The sequence below is a fragment of the Jaculus jaculus genome, chromosome 8, assembly GCF_020740685.1.
Source record: "Jaculus jaculus isolate mJacJac1 chromosome 8, mJacJac1.mat.Y.cur, whole genome shotgun sequence".
Taxonomy (NCBI): domain Eukaryota; kingdom Metazoa; phylum Chordata; class Mammalia; order Rodentia; family Dipodidae; genus Jaculus; species Jaculus jaculus.
The window spans coordinates 94214515-94240614 of NC_059109.1; the positions used below are offsets into that span (position 1 = coordinate 94214515).

The 26100-nt window shown below is 38.4% G+C and overlaps 1 protein-coding gene across 2 annotated transcripts in view; it reads left to right on the forward strand.

Moving 5' to 3' along the window:
• Sptlc3 (serine palmitoyltransferase long chain base subunit 3) overlaps positions 1-26100 on the forward strand; it is a 125654-nt gene that overhangs the window by 34095 nt on the left and 65459 nt on the right. For both annotated transcript variants that reach the window (XM_004661452.3, XM_045157132.1), the window contains 4 exons: positions 3376-3530; positions 4172-4320; positions 19492-19616; positions 21638-21731. In XM_004661452.3, the coding sequence (XP_004661509.3) occupies positions 3376-3530; positions 4172-4320; positions 19492-19616; positions 21638-21731 (523 nt within the window). The remainder of the gene's footprint in view (positions 1-3375; positions 3531-4171; positions 4321-19491; positions 19617-21637; positions 21732-26100) is intronic.

Sequence of the window (26100 nt, forward strand, 5' to 3'; positions counted from 1 at the left end):
AGCTTGACACATACCACTGCCTAAAGTGATTGAGCTCTCTTTAAATGCAGCATCACTAAGCTCAAGGTAGCCCAGTGCTGTCTGCCAATCACCTGAGTGCATTTAGTTACTGAACCTTCTAAGTACCTATCTCTTACTTTTTCCGTGGTCCTCAAGCTTCTAGAACATCTTGATTATTTCAATATTTAGCAAATAATTTTGCTTCTTATTCCACTGAGAAAGCAGAAAGAAGTGTACTTATCTGCAGCTCTGCTCAAGTACTTGGTCTTCTACTCTATTACCTGGAGGAGATGAAAGAGCTGCTATTTAAGCCAATTCATGCACTAGATTCTATTAATCAATTCCTCAGCCTTCACAAACCCAAAACTGTACACTTAAGCATCCCTCCAGGCCTGTCCCTTTCATAGTCTCTTGCAGATCAGTAAATGGTGACTCTGTCGACCAAGTGCTCTGGACAAAAGCATCTAAGTCATTCTTGCCTCTTGGCTTTCTCTTGCACTCTAGGTCAAATCTTTCAGTAAATATGGATGGGCCCTGTGTTCAAACGATATTTCATCATGAGACTGCTTTATACCACCACTGCTGCCTCTAGTTTTGCCCAAATCACCATCTTATCTTCATTTACTTACCATGCACAGCTTCCACCTTCCAGGCCTATGGTGTGCTCTCAACATACAACCTGTATGATTAAGCCAGGTCATATGGTCATATTTTGTCTCTAGCCAGAAGCCTTTAATGCTTGTCCATGTGTAAACTTGTCATTGCTAGGACAAAATACCTGACCAGAAGAAGCTGATGGGAGGAAAGAATTTATTTCAGCTTATAGTCTGGAGGGGAAGTTTCATCATGGCAGAGAAAGCATGCCAGGCCTAAGCAGGAAGTAGTAACATCTCCATAGAAGTAGGCAGAAAGTAGTCTCAGAGTGGATTAGCTAGTGAACACAGAGGCGCTGGACTAATAAACCTCAAGATTTGGTTCAAAATATCTTCTGGATAAAAAACAAAACTTCTATCCATCAGAGCATTACTTACACGACAGGAAAACAAGTTCAAAACATATAAGTTCTTGAAACGTTTTAGAAAAACATCAGTAAAGTCAAATTTCAGCCTTGCAGAGATGCCAGAATTTATGGAAATAGATATACAGATATTTGTATATGTATGTTTTTAATTGCTGATGTATCCAGCTATTAGAAAAATCAATGTTTAAATATCCTTTACAACATAAACCTATCTGTTTACTCAGCAAGACAGAATCTGTGCTAGTAGAAAAGGTTGATGGACTTTGATGATGTGGAACTGCTCTAGGTTATAGTTAGTACATACCCAATCTATATGATGGGTTATGATAAGCCATACTGAGTAACCTCTAACAAGATGCCTGTTTTTCTCTTTCCTATTATAGAAATAATACATAAAGCAATCATTTTGTGCACCTGTCCCTGCTGTGCACATGACATACACTTACATTCATCTACACATATTCTATCCTTCCCTTAACATGAATTTATTATTTGCAAGATAAAAGCAAGAGATATGGGTGCAACAAAACAAACTCTAGATGCATATACCGTGTTGTGCATTTAGCTTTACGTAGGTGCTGGGTAATCAAACCTGGGCCATCGGGCTTTGCAACAAGCTCCTTTAACTCCTGAGCCATCTCTCCATGGGCTAGTTTTTTGGCATCATAATGATTTAGAAAGAAGCTTTTTCAGCCTGTCACAGCAGTCATTGTATAGGACAATGAGAGCAGATACTGGCTGATCAGAATCCACGTTCTGGGTCTGCTTTTCCTCAGTACAAATGTGTAATTGACTTTCATTATCTCTGTAGCCTCTTCATTCTTGCTACTCTGTGTGCCCCATGTTTAGCTTCTGAAATTAGTTTGGCTTTAATTTTATAGACATAATATTTTAGTTGTTTTCTCCTTTCTAAGGCCACCTAATACTTTATTTCAGGCAATGTTCCCCATGTAACCTAAAGCTTTAATTGCAAAGGTAATCTAAAAATATTGCAAATTTACTTTTCCCTTGTCACTGGAGACAATAACTTTATACAGCATCACTGCAAATAGGATTTTAAATAGAAAGACATCAGTAACACATTGGGATATAGGATAATCTATAAAGCAATAAACAGTCTGAAAAAAATATTGGTTCAAAGAAAAAACAGTTTGGAAATAAAATTTCCAAAATTATACAAACTTGCCATCTCAAAAATGTCTTTTTTTCTTATGATAACTTGAAAAGATGATATGATTCATTAACAGAAACATATAGAATTACATCAGAGCTATTTAGAGAAAATTTTTTGGTATGAGATTTCAAATGTATCCAACAAAGTTGAAATTTTATATGCTATAAATAGTATGTATTTATGCACATTCTTTTCTACAGAAAATCACCCTGAGGAATCATGTCATTTTCACTGAGCCCCAAAGGGTAAAATGACAGAAAGGGTTGTGGCAGGTATGCAGCCATCTTCTATCAAAGCATGCATATTCTCTACATTTTCTCCAAAAATGGACCAATTCAGAAAACAAGTAGGCAAATCGGTAGCACAAAGAGAGATTATCCACAAAAACTTTCCCATCATCCTCTTGTTTTCAGGAAATTTCCTGAGGAAAAGAGAATAAAGAGCTCAAAATGAATGACAGGGACAATGAGAAAGCTCCCTTCAGTTATGCAGTTATATCCCGACTCCTGTAGGAAAAAGTCTGAGCTCTTCTGAAGCTGCTTGGGTCTTCTGCCCCCTATATTCATGTGGCATGATGACCTTCTCCACACAAAGGACTTCACTTTCCTTGGAGGGAAGAGAGTCCTGAGCAAAGGAGAAGGAGATGTACCTGGTATTGTCTTCCCACTCTTTCTTCTCAAGCACACTCTGAAAACATGCATTCACCTAAGGTACCCTCCTCATCCCTTCCCATCACAACTTCATTCACCTTAATGCCACTTCTGAAGTCCCTCTTCCCATAAAGTAACTGCTGGTTACATTAGCAGTTGCTTATGTTGTCAGAGTCTTATTGAGTTTCCCCAACAGGCCTTGGACTTGCTCCATAACATAAGCAGGCCCTAAAGTTGTCAGTATTCCTGATTCAGCCTCCCAAATAGCTGGGATTACCAGACTGTACCATTCAGCCTGGCTCATACCTTTATTTATCACATCGTTTTCTTTCTGAATTGGGGACAGTTTCCTTAGGGATGGAGGATTCACAGTCTCATGAGACCCATCTGATTCCTCATGTACTTGCTCATAAAAGATCTCCAGATGGATTATTTTCCAGGCTTCAACATCTTCCTCAAGCCTTCAATTGCAAATAAAGTTCTCCAAAGAAAAAGAGACCAAAGCTAACCTTCTATGTCTGTTACAACAGGATTTTGTGCCACTCTATCAAGACTTTGAAAATTTTTTTACAAGAAACCTTTACATGCGAATCAGAGACAGCTGGAACCAGCCCGTCTGCAGTACGCCAGGACCTTATTTTGACCTAATGGAGAGAGTAACCGATGATTACAACTGGACTTTCAGGTGAGACAGTCACCAGAAGAATCTTGGTAAAAGAACAGCTTGCAAGGGAAATCTAGCATGAGCATCAGATTGCAGATCTTAAAAATACAAGGTGTGGAGAGGGTCTGTTTCTCCCACTCAGCACTTTGCAAGTCCTCATGATGCCCGTGGAAGAAAAGGGAGTTACCAAAGTGGCCAGGCATATTGTAATTAAGATGAAACTGTGTCAGCAGGTGCCAGACTCATAGAGCCAGCCCTTGTCAGCTTACTTGACAAAGTGTACCCTCCCACACTGCCACTAATAGAGACAGTGATAGTCAGTGGGGGGTTGTTGTTGGTTTTCTTTTCTTTTCTTTTTTTACTTTAGAATATTTTTGTAGCACTTTAAACCAGATCATGGGTGTCATAAAATCAACTTTCCAAGGAAAATCAGTAGCAAGTAATACACCAGAGATGAGCAGGTCTTTCATAAATGCTTGGCTCCACTTCATTAGTGGACTACATTCTTCCAATTTTAGAAAAATGCATTTAATGTAAATGACAGTGCAAGTTACAAAAACTAGAAAGCAATGTGGGACTTGGACCAGAAGTTAGGTCTTTTGTGCACTAGCATGATATTAAATGACAAAGCCTTCCGTGTTCACTTGAATGTCTCCCCATAGGCATACTGGAAGAGTCATTAAAGATGTCATCAACATGGGCTCCTATAACTTCCTTGGGCTTGGAGTCAAGTACAATGAATCTATGAAGCCAGTAACAGAAGTTTTAGAAAAGTACGGAGTAGGCGTGCCCAGTAGCAGACATGAAATGGGTATGTACTTGAAATTTTCTCTGAGTCCTAAGGTTACCTCTTATATCTGTATTTTAGCTTTGAGCCTCAAATAAGTGTGAGAAAATTCCAGAAGAAAGGGAGATCTAATTATCTTTTTGAAAATTACAGACCATTACATCATGGCCAGGCAGCTTATTTGTTATGTATTTAGTTCTTGTGAACAAGTAAATGTTTTCATGAAATTAAACAGCAACTCTCATGCCTGCTTCAGCACAGCTTTTTTCTCTTCTTTTCTCCCATCTTTCCCTTGTGTGTGTGCATGTGCTTGTGGGTGTACAGATCCCAGATCCACATGAGTGTGCTGGTGCATGTACATGTGCCCATGCGTGTAGAGGCCAGAAGACAAGCTTAGGTGTCTTTCTCAGGCATCATCTACCTTGTTTAAGATAGCTTCCTTTCTCACTGACCTGAAACTCACTAGTAAGGCAAGACAGTCAGCCCCAGGCATCTGCCGGCCTCTGCCTCACTGGTGCTAGCCAACATGCCTGGCTTTTCTTTTTCTTAAACATAGATTCTGGGGATTAACTTCAAGCCTTTGTGCTTTGAAGGTTAAGTACTTTGTTGATTGAGCTATCTCCCAAGTCCACCCATTTTTTTCTTAATAGCATTCATCAGTGTTTAAAAGAATCCCACTTTTGTATTTGCATATGGCCTAACTCTGTTACTCAAGTATTAAGTTCCATGAGGAAAGGACTGGTCTTGTGAAACATTGTGCTGTGTTGACTGAATGATGAATAAATGAATGAGTAGATGAATGAATGAATGAATACACATGGTGATGGCCTTCCTATTCATTTCATCTCTCTTTTAGCCAAAAAAGGGGTCTTTTTTTTTTTTTGCTCATACACAGAAGAAAAATTTATGGAAAAGAGTATTCTACTCCTCTCCATTTTAGGTAAAAAACAATACAAAGTTCTGCTTGCAAAATGCTTTCCAACTTAGTGTGCTGGTTTTTATATGGCATCTCATTTAGTCATCAAAATGTCCTGTGCTATAGGCAGCAAGCAGCCTAGGTAGTGTTAATCCCAATTTTCTCTGGAGAAGGAAATTGAGGATCGTGCCATCTAAGTCACGAGTCCCACTTGTCTAATTACTTGCCCTAAATTTCAGTCCAGCTCAGTTTCTGTAACCTTGAGACAAAAGTAAGACTCACCAGGTTGGCCCAGGCCTGCCTAAGAATCAGAGAAAAATCTAATCAATGATGTTCTCCATTAATGAGTAAATGAATCACAAACTTCTCTTGGGTAACCATTTAGCAGACCGCCTTTAAAGACAATGTAATCATTAGGTCTGTACAACAAATAATTCAAATTGAAAAGTGCTCTTTTGTCTACACATTAAGTAAACATTTAGTTAAAACTCCAAAGTAAATTATAATTGCTCAGATTTCTAAAGAAATGTGGTTTGCTTATCTTCATTTGGTGGGCACAAGAGCTGGAAATATTTGTGGGATAACACTACACTACAGGATCAGAGTTGGTCCTACCACACTTAGATCTGAAACACCCCCAATGTTGCATTTGAAGATGGAACAAGGACTAGAAGGATACTCTCAGCTAGAAAAAGCACTGAGTAAGTAGCCTTTGGAGACATTTCCTTGGAAGCTGGTAATACCCAGTACCAAAATTGTGAATAAGCAGTCAGAAGACAATCATAAAGGTGCAAACTCCCCAACTCAGGAAGACAGACCAGTCCTCCATCACAGCAGGCAGAAGCTGAAGGAAGAAGGCAGCTGAACACAGGCAATAGTTTGCCTGAAAAGGGTGCCAGATATGGAAGACAGGTCCTTGATGCTGTGGGTTCAGCAAATACAGAAAAACCAGGCTCAGATATAGTTTTCCTTTTGTATCAAGTTCTTTCTCCCCCAACTCACACTCCCAATCACTGGGTTTTTAATGTTTATCTGCTTTTGTCAGCCATCAGGGTTAAGTTCTAAGAAAAGGATTCTAACAGCTTTTAAGTAACTAATAAGAAATCCAAAGAAAAGTACACAAGTGGAAGGACTGACACATGAATATAAGCCATCAAGAAAGAAGTGAATATACTAGAGGGGACATTCAAAAGCATTCTGAAACTTAAGTAGCAATCCTGACATGCAAGAATTAATAATAACATCATTCTGAAAGCCATTTATTCTAAAAAAAAAAAAAATTTCAATCAACTGGATTGGAAAACATGTGTTTCATGGTCTTAAGAAAATGTTTAATGGTGCAAATGGATTTACAACAGATTTGTCTACTGAGTGGAAAAGACTGAGATTTCATCCAAAACCTTAAACTCAACTATGCTTTGCAATTTTAAATATGATGCTACTAAATTAAAGTTTTCCAATGGACAAAAAGTAAAACGACAGATCCCAATCAGGCACCTGGTTCTTATCTCCCTGCTGTAACCACCAGCACCATGCCCAAGGGGGAGGTCAAGCCAGGGGGAGACAGCACAGGAAAAACCCCAAAAGCCATTTACCAAACCTGTCCCTGTCAGAATTAAGGGCCCAATGCACCTGGTGATAATGTATTTCTGAACCTACATGCACATGAGTGCAACATTGTTGTTAAGATAGATGATGATATAAAACTAAAACATGTTAGAACACATAATTTAAGAAAAGCTTTAATTCTTTTGTGCATGAATTCAACATTCCATGGGCTAATAGATGTGTACACTTTATATGTGTGTGTGTGTGTGTGTGTGTGTGTGTGTGTGTGTGTGTGTGTGCGTGTATTATTAGTTTTCTATTCAGCAAATACAGGCAGTTTGGTACCATTATTAGGCTCATCCGTGACATATCTTCTCCCCGTTGGCCCCTCCTTGTTGAGGTATATGGGTCATGCATTGTGGAGTTAGCCCACAGTTATTGGCACGATAAATGTCTCTGCATATCATGACCCAACATGTGGCTCTGACATTCTTTCCGCCCCCTCTTCTGCAAAATTTCCCTGAGCCATGTTGGGTTCATTTTTGGTCTGCTTCAGCGATGAGGTGTTGGGGGCCTCTGAGGCTCTGGCTCTCTGATTTGGTAGGAGTTGAATTTTCTCTGTGTTGGTCTCCTTCCCCCTTGTACTGGTATCCGGTTCATCAGGAAAACAGCACCCTTGCTTGTTTCACCAGTTTACCTTAGTTTCAGCCGGGGCCTCTTTCCTTAGGATCTGCATCTATCTGAAAAAGAGAAGCAGATTATCCAACAGAGAGTAAGTTAGCTCCGGGACAAATGAAATAAACCATCAATCATGGGCTACAAGAGGCCCAACACCTATTAAACTCTCTCTATAAAAAAAAGTAAGGGTTATTTCATTTGTGTACACTTTTTATATTCTAAGTATGAGGCAGAGTGAAATGACAGTTTGCAGTTGTAATCAAGCATTTAAAATATCTAAAATTGTGGCTTAATACATGGCTCAGCAGTAAAAAAAAAAAAAAAAAAAAAACATTTGTTTGTAAAGTCTGACAGTCCAGGTTGAATTCACCAGTACCCACATAAAGCCAGATGCACAAAGTGGCACATGTGTCTGGAGTTTGTTTGCAGCAGCACCAGGCCCTAGTGCACCCATTCCCCCTATCTCTCCTTTTTCAAAAAAATTTATTTTTCATTGACAACTTCCATAATTATAAACACTAACCCATAGTAATTCCCTCCCTCCTCATACTTTCCCCTTTGAAACTCCACTCTACATCATATACCCTCCCACTCTCAATCAGTCTCTCTTTTATTTTGATGCCATGATCTTTTCCTCCTATTATGTTGGTGTTGTGTAGGTAGTGTCAGGCACTGTGAGGTCATGGATATCCAGGCCATTTTGTGTCTGTAGGAGCATGTTGTAAGGAGTCCTACCCCTCCTTTGGCTCTTATGTTCTTTCTACCACCTCTTCTGCAATTGATCCTGAGCCTTGGAAGAGGTGATAGAGATATTTCAGTGCTGAGCACTCTTACTTCTTCTAAGTACCATGGTGCCTTCTGAGTCATCCCAAGGTCAGTGCCATCTGAAAAGAGAAGTGTCTCTAACCAAAAAGGAGAGTAGCATTAATATATGTGTATGAATATTAAGAGAAGTGCTTACTGGGCAGTTTTGTGAGCATAGTATATACATTTAGCCAGATACCAGCAGACGTTATAGCCCTATGGCTCATAACTACCCTTGTTGTAAGTTGTCAGTACCAGTAATGTATTCCCTCCTATGGAGCAGGCCTCTAGTCCAATTAAGGAAATTTTATGGAAGAGGGGGTGGAAAGAATCTCAGAGCCACATGTTGGGTCATGATATGCAGAGACATAACTGTGGGCTAACTCCAGCATGCATGACCCATATACCTCAACAAGGAGGGGCCAGGAGAAGGGGGTATGACATGGATGAGCCTAACAATGGTACCAAATTGACTGTATTCGCTGAGTACAAAACTAATTTAAAATAAATATATAAAAATTTTAATACAAGGTTGTAGATATACTTTTAGTGGGAGAGTGCTTGACTAGCATCTATGTGGCCTTTGATTCAATCCCCAGCACCACAAAAAATATCAATACACAATTAAAGATGTCTGTTCAAGAATGATCATTAAAGTCTAATGAGTAGTTATAAAACTGAGTTTCCAAAATTAAGAACTTGACTAAATATATCTGATGGATCTAATAACATAATATTATTTACCCATTTAAGATTATAATGTAATTGTTAGAGCAAAATCCCTGAAATTAAGTTACTGGATTTCAAGACCTCATTCCTCACTTTCCTAGCTATGGCCTAGGACAAAATATGTGACCTTGGTTATCTCCTTTGTAAAACAGGAAGCACATTGCTAAGAAAAATAAAATAGATTATAGAAAAATGTGTATACATAAATATTAAAAATGTATTATATATAATTTATTCATTGAGAAAGGCTGTTATGTTTTAATTTTTAGTATTTTCTCTTTTCACAATAATCTTGGACTTCTTGGGCAAAGTATTTTCTTTAAAAAATGGACAGAAGTGGAATGGTAGTGTATTTAGCTCACTGGCAAAGTACACAAGGCCTAGGTTCAAGCCCCCGCATCAAAAAAGAAAAAAAGCACAAAAAAAGTCATGGTCTGGCATGGAGAGTTCTGGCACTTGTAAGATCTTGTCACTGAATCAGATAGACCTGATTTCCTAGTGTGTGGGAAGGAATATAGACTATGTGCAAATTCTTCATCCTAAACTTTAGCTAGTGTGAGAATCACCCAAAGGGTTGGGGAAAATCTCAGGTTTCTGGCTCCACTAAACAAAGCCTCTCATTTGGTAGGTCTGGAACAGGATTTTCTGTTTCCAGGGACATGGACACTTGTTCTAGGGTCCACACTTTGAGAACAACCTGAAAGTATATAGCCTGGCTGACTTTCCTAATTAAATTACTTAAAATTTCTCAAAGCATGATGGTCTTCCACTTTGTCTAAAATGAGCATCACATATGCCTAGAAGAAGAAGTTTGTAAATAAAAAAAAATGGCAAGTGAGTTATGGGCAACCCCAGAAAGTCAGTGGAGCAAGTATGTCTAGATCACTGAGTACTTTCAGACACATACTGCTCATCCAGATTCCCAAAGCAGGAAAGGTTAAATTCAGGAAGGTTCTCTTTCACTGCTCCCCCTTTTCCACCTTGACTCTACAAGGAAGTGTGGCTTCTTGGTCATTCTCTGAGCACATGATAGATGACAGGTAGATATGTAATAACAGCATAGCATTTGCATACACAGATGTCAAAGACCCTGGTATTGTCAGAGTGTCAACCAGAGCTGCTAATCTTAGGGAAACAAACACACAGAATGCCACAGACCAATCTTGTGCAATAAAACTCATCTCAACTTAGTGATTACTTTTTTTTTACTTTAAAAAGTGAAGCTACCTGCTTGATTTTATCCAGGGTACATGACAACTAAACATACCTAAAGACAGTCTTTCAGAAAACATTCCTTCAACTAGAACTGCAGTTTTGAGGAGTAGCTGAGGATATTTTGATTCTTTAAAACAGACATGTTGACTTAGGAATCCATGCAAGTAGATATAATAAGAACTTCTTTTACAGCATAACATTTCTGGTATGATGTTCACATTGCCAGCAAGAAATGTGCAACTTTCCTAAAATCTCTCTTCTGTTCCTCAGTTTAAGAATTTCCTGTGATCACTAGTTTGCAAACACTACCCGTACCTTCCTGACAAGTTCTCTGCTATCATTTAATTCAAGTTGTCAAGGATCTCTTGGTGTTTCTTTCTGAAGGATTTGTAGCTAAATCTTGGAAACACACAGTCTTATTAATTCAATCCTCTGAAGTAAAGGCCAACAAGGAACTTCAAATGTCTAAATGAAAGTATATTTCAAGTAAATGTCACATTGTGCTACTCAACTTCCTCTAGGATTGTTTCTAAGAAGCTGCTACTGACTGAAGATCTTAGTTTCTTTTAAAAGTGATTTTGGAAGAGGGTGGCTGAGATAGAACTCAGTGGTATATAATGGATATAGTTCAGCTTGCCCTAGCATTCACAGGTCCAGGGTTCAATCCCCAGTACCACAAAAAAATAAGATAATTTTAATTAACATAGTTTTTATGAATAAATGTTGCAAACATGTTTTTAGGTTTCATTAAAAGCTACGAAGATCCCTACTTCAATTATTTAATTTCCATAGCAAATACCCTTCTTCATAAATAGTTCCTGTTCTTTTTAGAGCAAATTATTATGAATCCTGATCAGTTTAAGACTTCATTTCCATTGTCTCTCAAGCCTCCTTAGTTTCCTTTAAGAGTGCTTGCAAGGAGAAGAGTACTTTCAGAGGAATTGTTTGGGAAGGGAGAAATGAAAATACATCTTGGTTTCTGAAGGCCTCTTGGCAATATGCTGAGGCTTAGAGTTCTGACAAGGTAATTACCCTTCTTTTCACAGTGATAGAAATTACAGGCCAGCCAAATTTCAACTGGCAGTGGTATTTCTAAAAGTATAGAATTTACCCTGGAGGTTCAATAAAGCCAAGCAAATATGATGTGCCAATAATTTTCCATAAGTACAATACTTACCAAAAAGGAGTGAAATGATCAAATAAGTTGAGATTGATAGAAAGTCAGAATGTGTAGGTCATCTCCTCCCTCCTCCCCATCCCAAACACCACAAGATACAACAGAGTCCAGAGACCCAGTGCTGCTACACTAATAAGTTGAGAAGTGAAGGCTAGATACCCGTTCTCCTGGGACCCCCTAAAGAGTCTTTGCATGGTGCTGTATCGCCCACAGCTAAAATCAGAGCCATCTTCACCAAAGACCACTAACCCCACCCAGGCTCTCCTGGTCCTTGTCCTATACTGCAAGAACAGCCATGACAGTTTCACTAAGGTGGAAAAACAAAAATTTGTGACACCTGAAAAGTATAGGAAATTTCAGTTTTGAGCCCAGCCATACTTGTTCTTTTGTGTATTATCTATAACTGCTCTCGTTGCATGCGATCAGAACTAAACAGCTGCTGTAACAATCAGATTTGGTAGGCAGCAAAGTCTAAACTCTTTCCTCTCTGGACCTGTATAAGAAGTTTGCTGATCTAGACAAGTACTTATCACAGAGACTTAAAAACCAAATCCTTGAGATTTCATAGCAGTGAGCTAGGTTTCTGAGCCCAGTGCATATCAGCATATATCAAATTTTAGACCCCTTCATTTAAACTAAAGGTCCTGTTAGATTCAAATGCATTAAGAAAACCACCACCTGTATATATCCTTTAAAGCTATATCAATGTGCTAATACCAACTTGAGGGAGACCAAGGACATTATCAATATCCACACCTAGCTTCCCACATTCATAGGATTATCAAAGAGTACTAATTGGGATGGCCATAGAGTTATTTGACAGAAATGTAAAATCTGTACCCTCCAGACAATGGAAAGCAATATATCTGTGGGGATTCTCGTTATCTTGGCACCTAGGTTTCTTCTAATGCAGAGAGTAGAACTTCAGTGTGTGACCTGGATTTTTACTTACTGGTTAGCATGGTTGGAAAACTTTGAGTTGCAGAGTACAGGAATTTACTCAGACTTCAGCTGTTTTGTTACCTCTTTCACCGGTCTGGCATCGGTTTTCATGGTATAGGCAATTGTATGCTCCTTTGAATAAAATACCAACCTAGACATTCTGGTTTCCCTGAGTATCTTTCAGTAAGCCAATAATAAAATTAACTTAACAGTGAAAACCTGGTACTAAAAAAGAGCCTACATATTAATCTCTACTTAAGGTACAATATTCAGAATATCCATCTTATATCATTTTCAGGCTTAATTCTCTGACACTTAATTGCAGTATGATACTGAAACAATAAGGAAATAACAATTTTCCTCATATTTAGTCTAACTTACTTTAATGAAACCACATTCCAACATGCAAAAACTTGCAATAAATTTCCCAAAGCTAGAGGGTGAAATGCTCTCTCAAAAAAACAAAAAAAAAAAGAAAAAGAAAAATTCCCAGAGTCACATAATATAAAGGTCCCATATATCACAAACTTGAGTATACAAAAGGTGTTTATTGGGGTTTTTAACAAGTTAAACTTGACTTTGATCCCCAGTTGCTCTTATACTTGTAGTTCATGTTGATGTTTCCATTTTTCAAGACAAAGTAAAGATTCTGTAGCATTACAGATCCCAAACATCAGATATGTCTCCTGGTCTGCAGCCCCAAACCCATACAGTTCAACAGTCAGGATGCCCCGTCTCAGTGAACACAGCCCCGATAGTCTAGCAGTGTCTGCATTGCATTTTGGAGGCTCAGAGTCTCTAGGGGAAATAGTGACCCTGGCACCTGCAATTGCAGCTAACTCCATGTACTTTGCAACTGTCCCCCAGAAGTTAGCACCAAGAGATGTGCATGGGTTAGTTGATACACCAGTCTTGATCAAATGTTTCTTGTCCTCAGTTCACTGGGCACATCTAGTAAGATCTCTTGAAGCTGTGTAAGCTCTTGTAAAGACAGGAAGGAAGCATTGTCCACTTGGCGCCTGGTGTCATGCTCCTTTCCAGAAGTAAAAACCTATATATTTTAAACATACCAGTTCTCACCATCACTTAAGTGAGCAGGTCACCAAAAATCAAAAATTCTTTTTTTTTTCTGCAAAGTACTATGGAATAAGGTCAGGCAGTGTATTTGTCAACATTAGCTCAAGATTTAACAAGTGTTATTTTATACATAACATTATTAAAATTAAATAAATAAAATGTTTTTGCACAAATGAGGAAAGTGGGAGGGGGTATAATTAGAACAAAGTATAAATGTGTGTGTGTACGTATGTGAAAATTCCATAATGGAGCCCATGACTTTGAATGAATGAATGCTAACTTTAAAAATTAATAATAAAAAAGAAAGAGAGATGGAAGATAGCTCAGCAATTAAAGCACTTGCCTGCAAAGCCTAATCCCTAGTACCCACAAAAAGCCAGATGCAAAAAGTGTCAAATGCAGCTGGAGCTCCTTTGCAGTGACAGGAGGTCCTGGCGTGCCTGTTCTTTCTATCTATCTATCTTTCTCTTTCTTTATCTTTCTCTCTCTGCTTCTTTTTCTCTCTCATAAATAAGTATATAAAATTTAAAAAGAAGAAATCTTCAGAAAGAAAGGAAGAAAGGAGAAAAGAAAAAGAAAGAAAGAAAGAAAGAAAGAAAGAAAGAAAGAAAGAAAGAAAGAAAGAAAGAAAGAAAGCATGAGAATATGAGGTGAAGAAGTTATTCTCTCAATTTCTTTCATCAGTATCATTTGGCATGAAGGCTAGCCATGATTGTATGACCATGTTTTCCTTAGGGTCTGTGTTTGCATCAGATTCTAATTACCTGTTAATGCTTTAACTTGCAACAAGTGATAAGTGATTTGTTTAAAATGAAGTCCTGGGTAAAGGTGCAGACATAAGTGGCTTCTGCTATTTTACCAGACTATCAGGATGGCGGGTCTATAAATACAACAACAGTGGCCAATACTCTTTTTATAAGGTGGTGTAAATTGGACCTATTTCAAGCACTGTATCTAGCTTCATCATACTTCTCTGACAGTTTGCCAAATAGTAAAGTCGCTCAAGAGGCAGCATGACTCCATAAACTGTACACAAGTGGAGCAAAAAAAAAAAAGAGTGGGGTACCCAAAGCTTTTGGGTAATATCTAAAAGTAGAATTTTTTTAACTATTTATTTATTTATTTGAGAGCGACAGACACAGAGAGAAAGACAGATAGAGGGAGAGAGAGAGAATGGGCACTCCAGGGCTTCCAGCCTCTTCAAACGAACTCCAGACGCCTGTGCCCCCTTGTGCATCTGGCTAACGTGGGACCGGGGGAACCAAGCCTCGAACCGGGGTCCTTAGGCTTCACAGGCAAGCGCTTAACCGCTAAGCCATCTCTCCAGCCCCTAAAAGTAGAATTTTTAGGCAGAAGAATGGATGCTGGCTTGAATGCAAGAACCTTCAATTCATGCAAGATGGGTAGAGTTGTGGGCTGATGGCCATGGCTTAATTGGAAAGGATGGGACAATTTGCCAGTCTTCATGGTAAATGGCAACCTTCTCTGATGCCAAGTCACAAAGAGGACATTCTGAACCAAAAGTGGCTACAGTCAAAGTTTGGAAAATATCTTCACATATGCCACTGACAAATAATTGGTAACTGCACAAAGGACTTCTTAAATATACCCACACTCTCTGCAATCAATCAAGGTCAGTGTGTCAGTATGAAGGTCAGAAATTTCCACATTTTTATTAAGGAGTACAAGCCAATCAGTATCAATAAAAATCCCACAGCAGCTTATAGTCCATGATCAGAGTGTTGGTACTTTACCCTGAATCTAATTTTTTTTTTTTTTTTTTTTTTTTTGGTTTTTCAAGGTAGTGTCTCACTCTAGCCCAGGTTGACCTGGAATTCACTATGGAGTCTCATGGTGGCCTCAAACTCACAGCAATCCTCCTACCTCAGCCTCCCGAGTGCTGGGATTAAAGACGTGTGCCACCACGCCCAGCTCTGAATCTAATTTTGACTCATGATTGGTGGTAATGAAATCAGTGGCTGGCACCTACAAGTATTGCTTACCATTCTGGCAGATGACACATGCAGTTTATATTTATTCTTTATCAAAAAGCACATTTTTATATCCTTCTAGATAAATAAAACCTCAAGATAAGAATAATGGCCAAGTGGTCAATGCATGCAATTTATAGAGCAACTATCACTGGCCAATTTGTGAATGACCTTCAGAGATTAGAATGTCACTCAGGGGAACATAAATTGAAAACTATTATGTACTCATATGTACCTTTAGCTAAAGTGACAGTAATACTTTCTTGAGATTTACAAAAGTCAGAATTTATATACAAAAGAAAACCTTTTTAATGTAAATGCTAAAGCTACCCAGTTATTTAGAACACCAGCTATAACTTAATGTCTTGATGTGATTGAGACTGGCCTGAGCATTTGTGGAAAGGAAGGTTCTTAACTTCCTAGTGACATCTTTGTTTCCTCAAGCTCTTTCTAGATTTCTATTTCTTTTTTTAAAACAACTATTTTTATTCACTCATTTTAAAGCAGAGACACAGAGTGGAGAGAGAGAAAGAGAAAGAATGTACACACCAGGACCTCTAGCCACTGCAAATGAACTCCAGATTCATGTGCCACTTTGTACATCTGGCTTTGCATGGGTACTGGGCAATTGAACCAAGATCATTAGGCTTTGCAAGCAAGCACCTTAACCACTGAGAAATCTCTCCAGACCCATTTCTGTTAGTTATGTGCAAGTGGCTAAGAGGGAAAGAGCACTTAATAATACAAAATAACCCTATTTTTTCATTACTCCTTAAAGAATCCTACTTTACCCCAAACTAACTTTTCAAGGCATGGTTTGCTATAGTAGAAAATGTCCAGCCATCCTAAAAATCTCTCACAGACTTTCAATGATGAGGTTGTTGTTTTCTGCAAATGAAGGCAAGTTCCAACTACAAAATCCCCATAACTTGGCTATGAGGCATCTGATCAAAGATATTAGTCTATTTAAAAATTACTTTATAGCTGGGCATGGTGGTGCATGCCTTTAATCCCAGCACTCGGGAGGTAGAGGTAGGAGGATTATCTTGAGTTCAAGGCTACCCTGAGACTACATAGTGAATTCCAGATCAGCCTGGACTACAGTAAAATCCTACCTCTAAAAGCCAAAAAAAAAAAAAACACTTCACTTGCTACTTTCTCAATGGAAATCCAGTGGCTGGTGTCTAGAGACGTCAGCTATACACATGCATTTTCTTTTCTCCCCTTTCATTAAGCCAAGGGTCATATCAGAAGCCTTATGGTGGGCATCTTCTTCAAATAGTTAGACACACCCATGTTACATGGCTGTTTGTTTGCTTTACAACACATCTCATGTTATCCTAAGGATTTTCAGGGATGCAACCGCCATAGATGAATGCATGGTATGGCATGTTTGGAAAGATCAAAGGTAGAGATTTATCTTAAATATCTGCTCACATGCTTTTTACAATTATCATTTGGTCTTTTGGCTGGGAAAGGTTTATGGAGAAAGTTATAAAGTTGCCAAAATTTAGGTGCCTTTTGTCTTTACTGAATAACTTCAAATATTCACTGCCTCATCACCTTGCTTTGGCTTGCATGGTTGTCAGATCTTCCTTACTACATATCCTGCTCTAAGCCACTCCTGTCTTCATTCTCCATTGCAAGATCCCACACAACTCTGTAAGTATATAATGAATGTAAGCCCTGGCCTGGGCATTGTGTTCACCCTGACAAAACAGCAACCATAGCATCATAGTACTTTTCATACTCTGAATGAACATCTCCAATACTGTTATTAGTATCTATGGACGTGTTGGCTCCACTTTCAGGAATTCTTCTATTAATAGAGAAGAATGCCCCCAGAAAGTTCCTCCATTCAGTTTAGTCACAGCTATAATCACCATGGGATGAAAGCAATGCAATCTCAGAAGAGTAAAGGACCAATTTTGCCTTGGGAAGTTGAGAAGGGCAGCAAAGAATGAGTGACATGTGATGTGGATTTCAGAGAGTGAGGGAAAACTGCCACTTAGATGGCATTCTGCATGGAGGAAGGGATGTATGCAATGTCAGGGAAGCCTAACTACCTTCAAACCCCTCCAGAAATCTCAGGAGTACTATCCAGGGACCACCTGGCTATTAGTCGCAAATCTGGAGCCAGAACTCAGTCTCTTTATATACAGGCTAATGGCCTCTTTGCTGTCTACTCCTGAAACACTTTTAAAGATAGTCTCTTCTAAGTATAAATAAATCTGACAAATGATGAGATGTCCATAGTTTCTTTTTCTGCTGTAAAACATCTAAGATAATATTCAGTTTTAAATCACAATTTAAAGTTTATCTCCCTACCCCCTAAGCTGTAAGTGCTAAAGTACTTGCTTCTGACAGCTTTGGGGATAAATAAACTCAAGTTTGGGAAGAGAAGTCAGCAGTTATCCATTCTATGATGCTGTAATCTCTCAGGAAGGACAAAGATCACTCTGAAAATGTTCTCAATATCAAATGCAAAATAAAACTGTGAGCTTACCATTCAATACCTTATACTTTTTAAATCTCCACCATTTTTTGGCATCATAAAGAAGGCAATTTACCAATTTAAATATAATTCTGGTATTCTATCTATTAGTAAAATATATTGATCATTACATCAAAAAACATGTTTATAATAGCTCTAAATGCCCTAATAATGTTCCTCTAACTTAATTCTCAGCACCAGCTCCTACAGCCTATGGATACAAGTTATGAACATCTCTCCACATTAGTATTGTTCTGTTCTGTCAAATGTATCATGAAGAAACAACTGCCAAATGAAAATATAATGCAAGACCTATAATTATTAATTTTAATAGCCACTTGAAACAAAGAAAAATGTAATTCAATAACACTTTACTTAACCCCCAAAATTACTATGTGAACATATAAACCACACACAATATCTTGTTGCTCTACTAAAACTTCAGAAGTGCTAAAGTTTACATTTACGTTATATCTCAACTCATATACTAAATTTGCAGTGAGTGGTTAATGTCAAATAAAATCCTATTAAAATAAAAAAATGTCTTTAGGTAGAAACATTTTATACTGTTTTAGCTTTAAATTTAAAATTAAAAAAAAAGAGGGGCTGGAAAGATGTCTCACTAGGTTAGAACACTTGCCAGCCAAGCATGAGGGCCTCGTAAGGGGACCTAGGATTGCCTGAGTTCCATTCCCAGCACCCACATTTGGGTGTAAACCTCATCCTATGGGGAGCACACACCTGAGAATTTCTGGGGCTCATGAAAATGGCAAATGTCAGAATTAGTTAAGGATTTTTCCTCAAGGAAATGCAATGAGTAACAGAGGGGGATAGCTGCCATTCTCCTTCACATGCATGTGTATACACCATACACACCACATGCACACCACTGCACACATACTGTGCATACAACAATAAATAAAGATAAATTTAGAACAAAGTTCTTCAACTGTACTAAGTCCGGGTAGCTAGCAGCTACCACATGGAACAGTATAGCTCTAGTAGATGAAGAGACAGGAAACAGGAAATGTCAGAAGCACCGACATTTGCTGTCAGCATGATAGGATGGGATTATGTTTAAGAAGGGATCAGAGAAAAATCACATAAAAGGTTATAGGCATTTTGTGTTATTGTACTCTAAAATACATAGAAAGAAGTGGATTAATCATAGCTGAACAAATTTTCACAAAACAAACATACCTGTGTGTCTAGCATCCAAATCCAGAACATTCAAAAAATTTCAAAATCTTCCTTATGTTCCTAACAAAAAGAACCAGTATACTGCCCTCCAATGCCATAGAGTGGTAGTTGATATAAACGGATTCATGCATCCTGTAGTCCTTTTAAGCACCTGGCTTCATTTATTCAAGTACATATATATGAGATTTGGTTTGGGACAGTAGTTTGTTGTGTCATATTATATTACATTTTACTGTGTAAATTTCCTAGAATGAATATTCTACAGCAGATAAACATTTGGGACTTCCTTGATTGGAACAAGAATTCATATTCATACTCAACACGTGCTGCTGCAGGTCTTTGTTATTATGTGTGTACTGAGATTTGTGTTTACAATCATGGGCTTGTTAAAGAGGAATTACTCCCCACATAACTTACTGCACAGGTACCTTGGATAAGCATAAAGAGCTGGAGGAACTTATGGCTAAGTTTTTGAATGTAGAAGCTGCGATGATCTTTGGGATGGGATTTGCAACCAACTCAACAAATATCCCTGCACTCGTTGGAAAGGTGAGGACTACTTAAAATAAGAGTTTTCAATCATACTATTCCTAAGCATCACACCTTTGAGCTGATCCTTTGTTAGAAGCTTGGCAGAAAAGATCCTTTTCTCAGGAGAAACTGACTGGATATCAAGGATTTCTAATAAATATACCAGCCAATCTTTTCATTGTGATGCCCTTGGGTAGGCCTAGACATAGGTCACATTTCATCTCCAAGCATCAGTGCCTATGCCAATTTTGGGTGCTTTAGTTCCCATTTATTATATAGCAAATACTTATTAAGCATGTTTTTAAGCAAAAAAAAAAAAAAAAATCTATGTTATCCAGTCCTTTGATCAGTTACTTTATTATTTTGAGAACCTACTATGGCATGGCATGAGGCCAGACACAGGACATAAAAAGAGGAACAAGATTTGTGCCTTGCAAATGTATAGTTCAAACCCTAGTGAGGAAAAACAATACTCTAAATAAAATTCTATTGTTACTGTGGAAAAGGGCACACATATGAGGGACAATAAAAGTGTTCTGCTTTTCCTACTTTATTTGAGTTAGCCTGCAAGGCCTGTTCCAGAGACACAAGAATAGAATTTTGACAGTTAAGTAAATTGTTTCCTTTAGACACATACAAAGCACAGGGGTTGGTAGAACTAGAACACAGGACCGTGGTCAGAGAAAACACCAGAAATTAAGCCAGGGACCAAGTAAGCAAGTGCTTCCTAGTATAACTTTTTTGGATTTGGTTCTGACAAGAAGTTGTTCTTGAGAAAAATTGGAAATTAACTCGTCCATTTTAAGTAACCAAGTGTGATATTCAGATTTACATTCTTTAAAAATCTAATAATTAAATGTGATATAAATCTTAAATTGGATTTACATTAAAAATGAAAGGGAATATAAAGGTATAAAAGACATAAAGAGAGTTTTAGAATAGTTGGGTAGATTTAAATGATATATTAGACGATAGTACTATGGAAATGTGGAACGTCTTGCATGAAATCATTACATTGTATGACTTGTGGGTGAATATCCTTGCTCATAGGAAATATGTAGGGTTACAAGACTTCTCAGATTCTTCAAAATAAATATATATGTATATATATTCATTCAACAGTGTGGAGAATTTTAGCCTCAAAAATTGAAAGCAGAGTATATGTGAGATTACCAAAATATAAGGGGGAATTCAATTCCATATGACCAAAAAAACAAAGATAAAGCATAATTTTTACCATGCTTGAATATTTTTGTAATTTACACATTTTTGATTTAAAGAGAAGAATAAAGGCTGGGGAGATGGCTTAGCAGTTAAGGCACTTCTCTGCAATGCTTAATGACCCTGGTTCAATTCCCCAGCATGTAAAACCAGATGCACAAAAGTGGTACATGCATTTGTAGTTCATTTGCATTGGTTAGAGGCCACTTACAAATAAATAAAAAAAAAATAAATTTACAAGCAGTAACTTATAAGCAGCATATTTTCTACTTACCTTCTACTGAATAGTCATCCACACTTTTCCAAATTCAAAGTTTTTAACTGTAAGGTTAACTGAAGCATCAGTCTTCATGGGATGCTTACATAGTAGAGAATGAACATTATGAAATAAGACTTTGAAATGTCCTGCTGAAAAGCCCCTGCCTTTCAGGGAAAATATCAGCACTATCCCAAATAATCTAACATTAACTCAAGAGTTTCAATATGCCTATATCCTCCCCAAAATATATCTGTTTCCCAGTCAAATATCAATCCCTTGAGCTCTGGGTGCTGCTTAAACAAGATCTTGGATGAATTTCTCTGTTGATTTATAAATGTTCCTATAAAGATATAATGTCTTACAAGTGATTCCCATACTCATGAGACAGGCTGTTTTGTAGAATTTTTTTATATAATTTTCAGCATAGACTCTTGGCTTTTGAAATTTTGAAACAGACTTTAAGAATCTGTTTTAGGTTTCAGTATCTTCTGATCCCCATTAAGTTGTCTTTCTTTGATCATCCATTGGCTTATGTTCTTCCTGCTTGTTTTCTACACAGGGATGCCTCATTTTAAGTGATGAATTCAATCACACATCTATAATCCTGGGGGCCCGACTCTCAGGTGCAGTCATTCGGCCCTTCAAACACAACAGTGAGTATCAATGTATTTCTCTAACATAGACTGGCTTGCTCCTGGAAGAAAGGAAAGATTATTGATGAGATTGTGTCCTTGCTCTTCAAACTGGCAATTTAGCCTGATGAAACACAATTATGTTTATATTCACTACTGGCTTGTTAACCTCCAGTGACCTGGAACAAATGGTTGGTGTGTATTCAACATCCAGATTGCTAAGTGTTACCAAAACACATTAATGTCACTGTTAGTGCTCTTGTAATGTGACCATTGAAGACATGATTGATCTCTTAGGACTGCCATTTCATTATCAGAAGTGTGATAACTCTCCCCTTTATGTAACCTTGCCTTGGGAAAGTTTGCAGACTTGTTTTAGTAATGACCAGATAAAACACCAGCTCATTTCTTAGTACGGTGCCTCTTTTTGCTGTTACCACCAATAGAATATTCAGATGCCTAGCTCCTGAAGTCATTATTAAAATGATTTGATTAAAATGTTCTTTCACATTCACTGTTGTGTTTGCTGGGTGGTGAGAAGGAGAGGAGAGGAGACAGAGGAAATTTCTGCCCAATGAGACACTTGAGCAGTTTTAGGAAAATACTCTAAAGAAAGCAGGTGATGGGGATGCCTGTGTCCTTTGATCTAGGTGGCTCTCACTTGTGTCATTTTCTGTAAGTCTTTTAATACTTCTGGCATTCAGTGTCCTTATCTGCAAAACACAGGAGGGTGTTGACTCATAAGATTGTAAGGTTTTCTTTATTTTTTTTTGTTTTTATTGATTTATTTGAGAATGACAGACAGAGAGAGAAAGAGGCAGAGAAAGAGAAAGAATGGGAGTGCCAGGGCCTACAGCCACTGCAAACAAACTCCAGACTCATGTGCCCCCTTGTGCATCTGGCTAATGTGGGTCCTGGGGAATCAAGCCTCGAACGGGGGTCCTTAGGCTTCACAGGCAAGCGCTTAACCACTAAGCCATGTCTCCAGCCCATATTTCTTTATTTTAAAGGTTCTCTCTTTAAGACAGAGAAAGAAGATGAGACTAACTTTCCTTTTGTGCATTGGCATGTGTAAATACACACACACACACTTTCAGAATTTTAGTAAGCATGTTTATGCCGGGTATGGTGTGTCTGCCTGTAATAGAGGACTTGGGATGTGTAATATGTACAACCAGACCAGAGAGAAGCTGCTAATTTTGTGAGGCAGCTTCATGGGAATGAGCAACATGCCAGACACCCTGAAACACTAGGAATATGGAATTTCGTACAGTGCAAAATTTGTTCGTTCCTCTGGACTACTTTGCTAGCATATTCTGCCTTTAGAACTAAATTATATTTGTATTAGTTACTTCCTATTGCTATGAAAAAAATACTTTAAAAAAGCAATTTAAGGAAGTAAGGGTTTATTTGGGCTCACAGTTTGAGGATACAGTCCATTAGGGCAGAGAAGGCATGGTGAAGGGAGTGTGAGGCAGCTTATTGCATGTGTGTGCAGCCAGGAAGCAGAGAGAGACAAATTCTGGCACTCAGCTTGCTTTCCACTCACTCTAGGCCTCCAGCCTATGGAATGATGCCATTCACATTTAGTGCAGGCCTTCCCTCTTTGGTTAAGCTTCCCTGGTGCTGTTCCCAGAGACAAACACAGGGGTTTGCCTTTGGTAATCCTAAAGCCTATCAAATTAGTAATCAACAACAATCATTACAATATTCCTGTAATTCTTGGAGCAGGGAAGGTTCTAATGCAGTACCAATATACCCTTTGTAATTTAGGATATTAATGAAGGGTGCCTACAAATTAATCAGAATTTTTGACACTTAAATTTTTAATTCCGTATAATGAAAAATATACCCAAAGTATAGTAAAATCTACTCAGACCATCAAAATAAATTTCTAGTCCTGGGTGAATGGGCTCAACTGCTAACTCCAAGCTATTCCTCTTTCCTGTATATCTATTTCCCACAGTGAGACAGAAGAATTATTCTAAAGGAGAGAAAAATCAGAAGCCTCTAAGGCTTCTCTCTAAGAAGACTGAGGACTCACAAATGCATTTTTAGAAATGCTCAATCCAAATCTGGATACCAGAAACTTTTATAACCATAGGGTCATCACTGTTTAGATAGTAAATGTGGACACAACTAAGTCATAGCCATCATTTATTCACTAGGACCAGGTACCACAATAGACCACATAAGTAGTTCATTTGACTTTAAAACAGCTTTAACACAAACTTCTCTTGTTACAGTCATGTTATTAAGTACAAGACTGCCCCCAGAATGATTGACTTACATGTCCAAGATCACACAAATGACAACAATCAAAGGTTGAAATTCAAGTTCAAATCTTGTGTTCCCCCCCCACACCTTGGTTTGGTTCTCCCAGCAGACCCCAGACAAAGAATTAAGTGCAAGTTACTTTTTGGTTTAGAAAGTAATGCCAGGAAGTATCAGCAGGTGACCCAAGAGCAGAGTCAGGGCAGGGAAGGGAGCCCATAAAGGGTACATCATTAAGTTGGTTACCGGTGTCCAATAGGACCACAGGCCTAGTGGGAAACTCTAGGTACTAATATAGAGACTTCTCTGTTACCACACCTGAGGCACCTGGGGTATTAATTAGCCAATTCGTATTTGTGATCAATTGAAAGTTACTGCTTTTTCCAAATCAAGTATGCATTCACAGCCAGAAAAAAACAAATGGCTCTCGGACCAAAATTGGCCTAGCTTTTCATTAACAAGCTGGGCTAAAAGGAATACAGTTAGGACATTCATCGCATTTAGCACCACTCAGCAATTTCCACTCAGCTACTGCCAGGGCACATAGAAGACTGAGAAAGCTTTGGGCTGGAGAGATAGCTTAGCGGTTAAGGTGCTTGCCTGAGAAGCCTAAGTACCCAGGTTTGATTCTCCATTTCCTACGTAAGCCAAATGCACAATGTGGCACATGCATCTGGAATTTGTTTGTGGTGGTTAAAGGCCCTGTCACACTCATTCTTTCTCTCTATTCCTCTCTGTCTATCTCAAAAGAAAAGAAAGAAAGGAAGGAAGGAAGGAAGGAAGGAAGGAAGGAAGGAAGGAAGGAAGGAAGGAAGGAAGGAAGGAAGGAAGAAAGACACAGAAAGCTGTGTTCTTTTATGAGGAATCCATCCAATGTGATCACTACTGGAACCCCAGTCTGTTAGCTGCCTAAATGTCTATTTGGAATGCTGAAGTTTAGCCTCAGTACTCTTACTGGTAGGAGTGAGACTATCTCTGAGTTTTCTACTGTAGGAAGCTTCAACCCCAAAGTTAGCTCACTGCAAGCCATAAAACAGATTCTCCAGCTGAAGTAAGGAGTTAGCTCCACCCAGGGGCCAACATGCTGGCTGGTTCTCTACTGAACTTGTTTTTTTTTTTTTTTTTTTTTTTGAGGAAATGAGCAGAAGTCTCCATAGGGCAGCTGTGTACATTTGATAAATTCATCATCTGGGCTGAGTGTATAAATATCATGAGAATTCCAAGATCTCAACCCCAGGACAGGCATCTATTCTCTGAAAAGGTTGACATCTTCTTTAGGAGATTAAAAACAAATTAAAACAAACTCTATATGCTTTTCTCTGAATTGGCTTAAATCACTGGTGATTACCTTTGATAAATATTCTAGAATAATGTTTCTCAAGCTGTATTTGCAGAGGAGGCTCCATGAGGCACCTGGGTGTCTTGTTAAGATATAAACTCTGGGCCATAGATACAGTTGTCAGTGGTAGAGCACTTCTCTCACTTGCGTCATGCCTTAGACTTCAATCTGCAATGCCAAAGAAAGAAAAATATGGAGCCTCTGACTCAATGTGTCTAGGGAGGAGCCTGAAACTGCATTGCGAAAAACTTCACCTGCAGCTGTAAGGCTGTGGCAAGCAATCTTGAGTCTAAATGAGTCACAATGGGTTTCTTAAACTGATCTGGGGGAAGGGAAGCAGTCTGCAAATCCTTCAAGTTGAATCTTGAAGGATGAAGTTGGATATCTCCAAAAGATCAAAAGGAGTGTACATAAACATGAGAAAAAAAAGAGAGATTAAGAAGCAACATCTACTTGTGGCCTAGACATTTCACAAAGTATCTATTGAGTGCCTACCAGAGATAGATGGGGAAATATTTTTGGCCAATATAGGAAACCAAAACTTATTTCTAAATGCAGCTGGAGGTAGGTTTTGTGGAATCTTGAATGACAAAGGATAAGTCACAGCCGTGCCAGCAAGCACAGGGTGAGTGGAGGAAGACATTCCAGCCCCAATTTAGGCCATCTGGAGAAGAGGAAAGTAGGAGGGAAGATTTCGCAGGAAACCTCAAACCTCTGCCCCCAGCAGAAAGGCACAATTGCACAAGGGAAGAGGAAGGAGGAAGACTAGAAGAAACA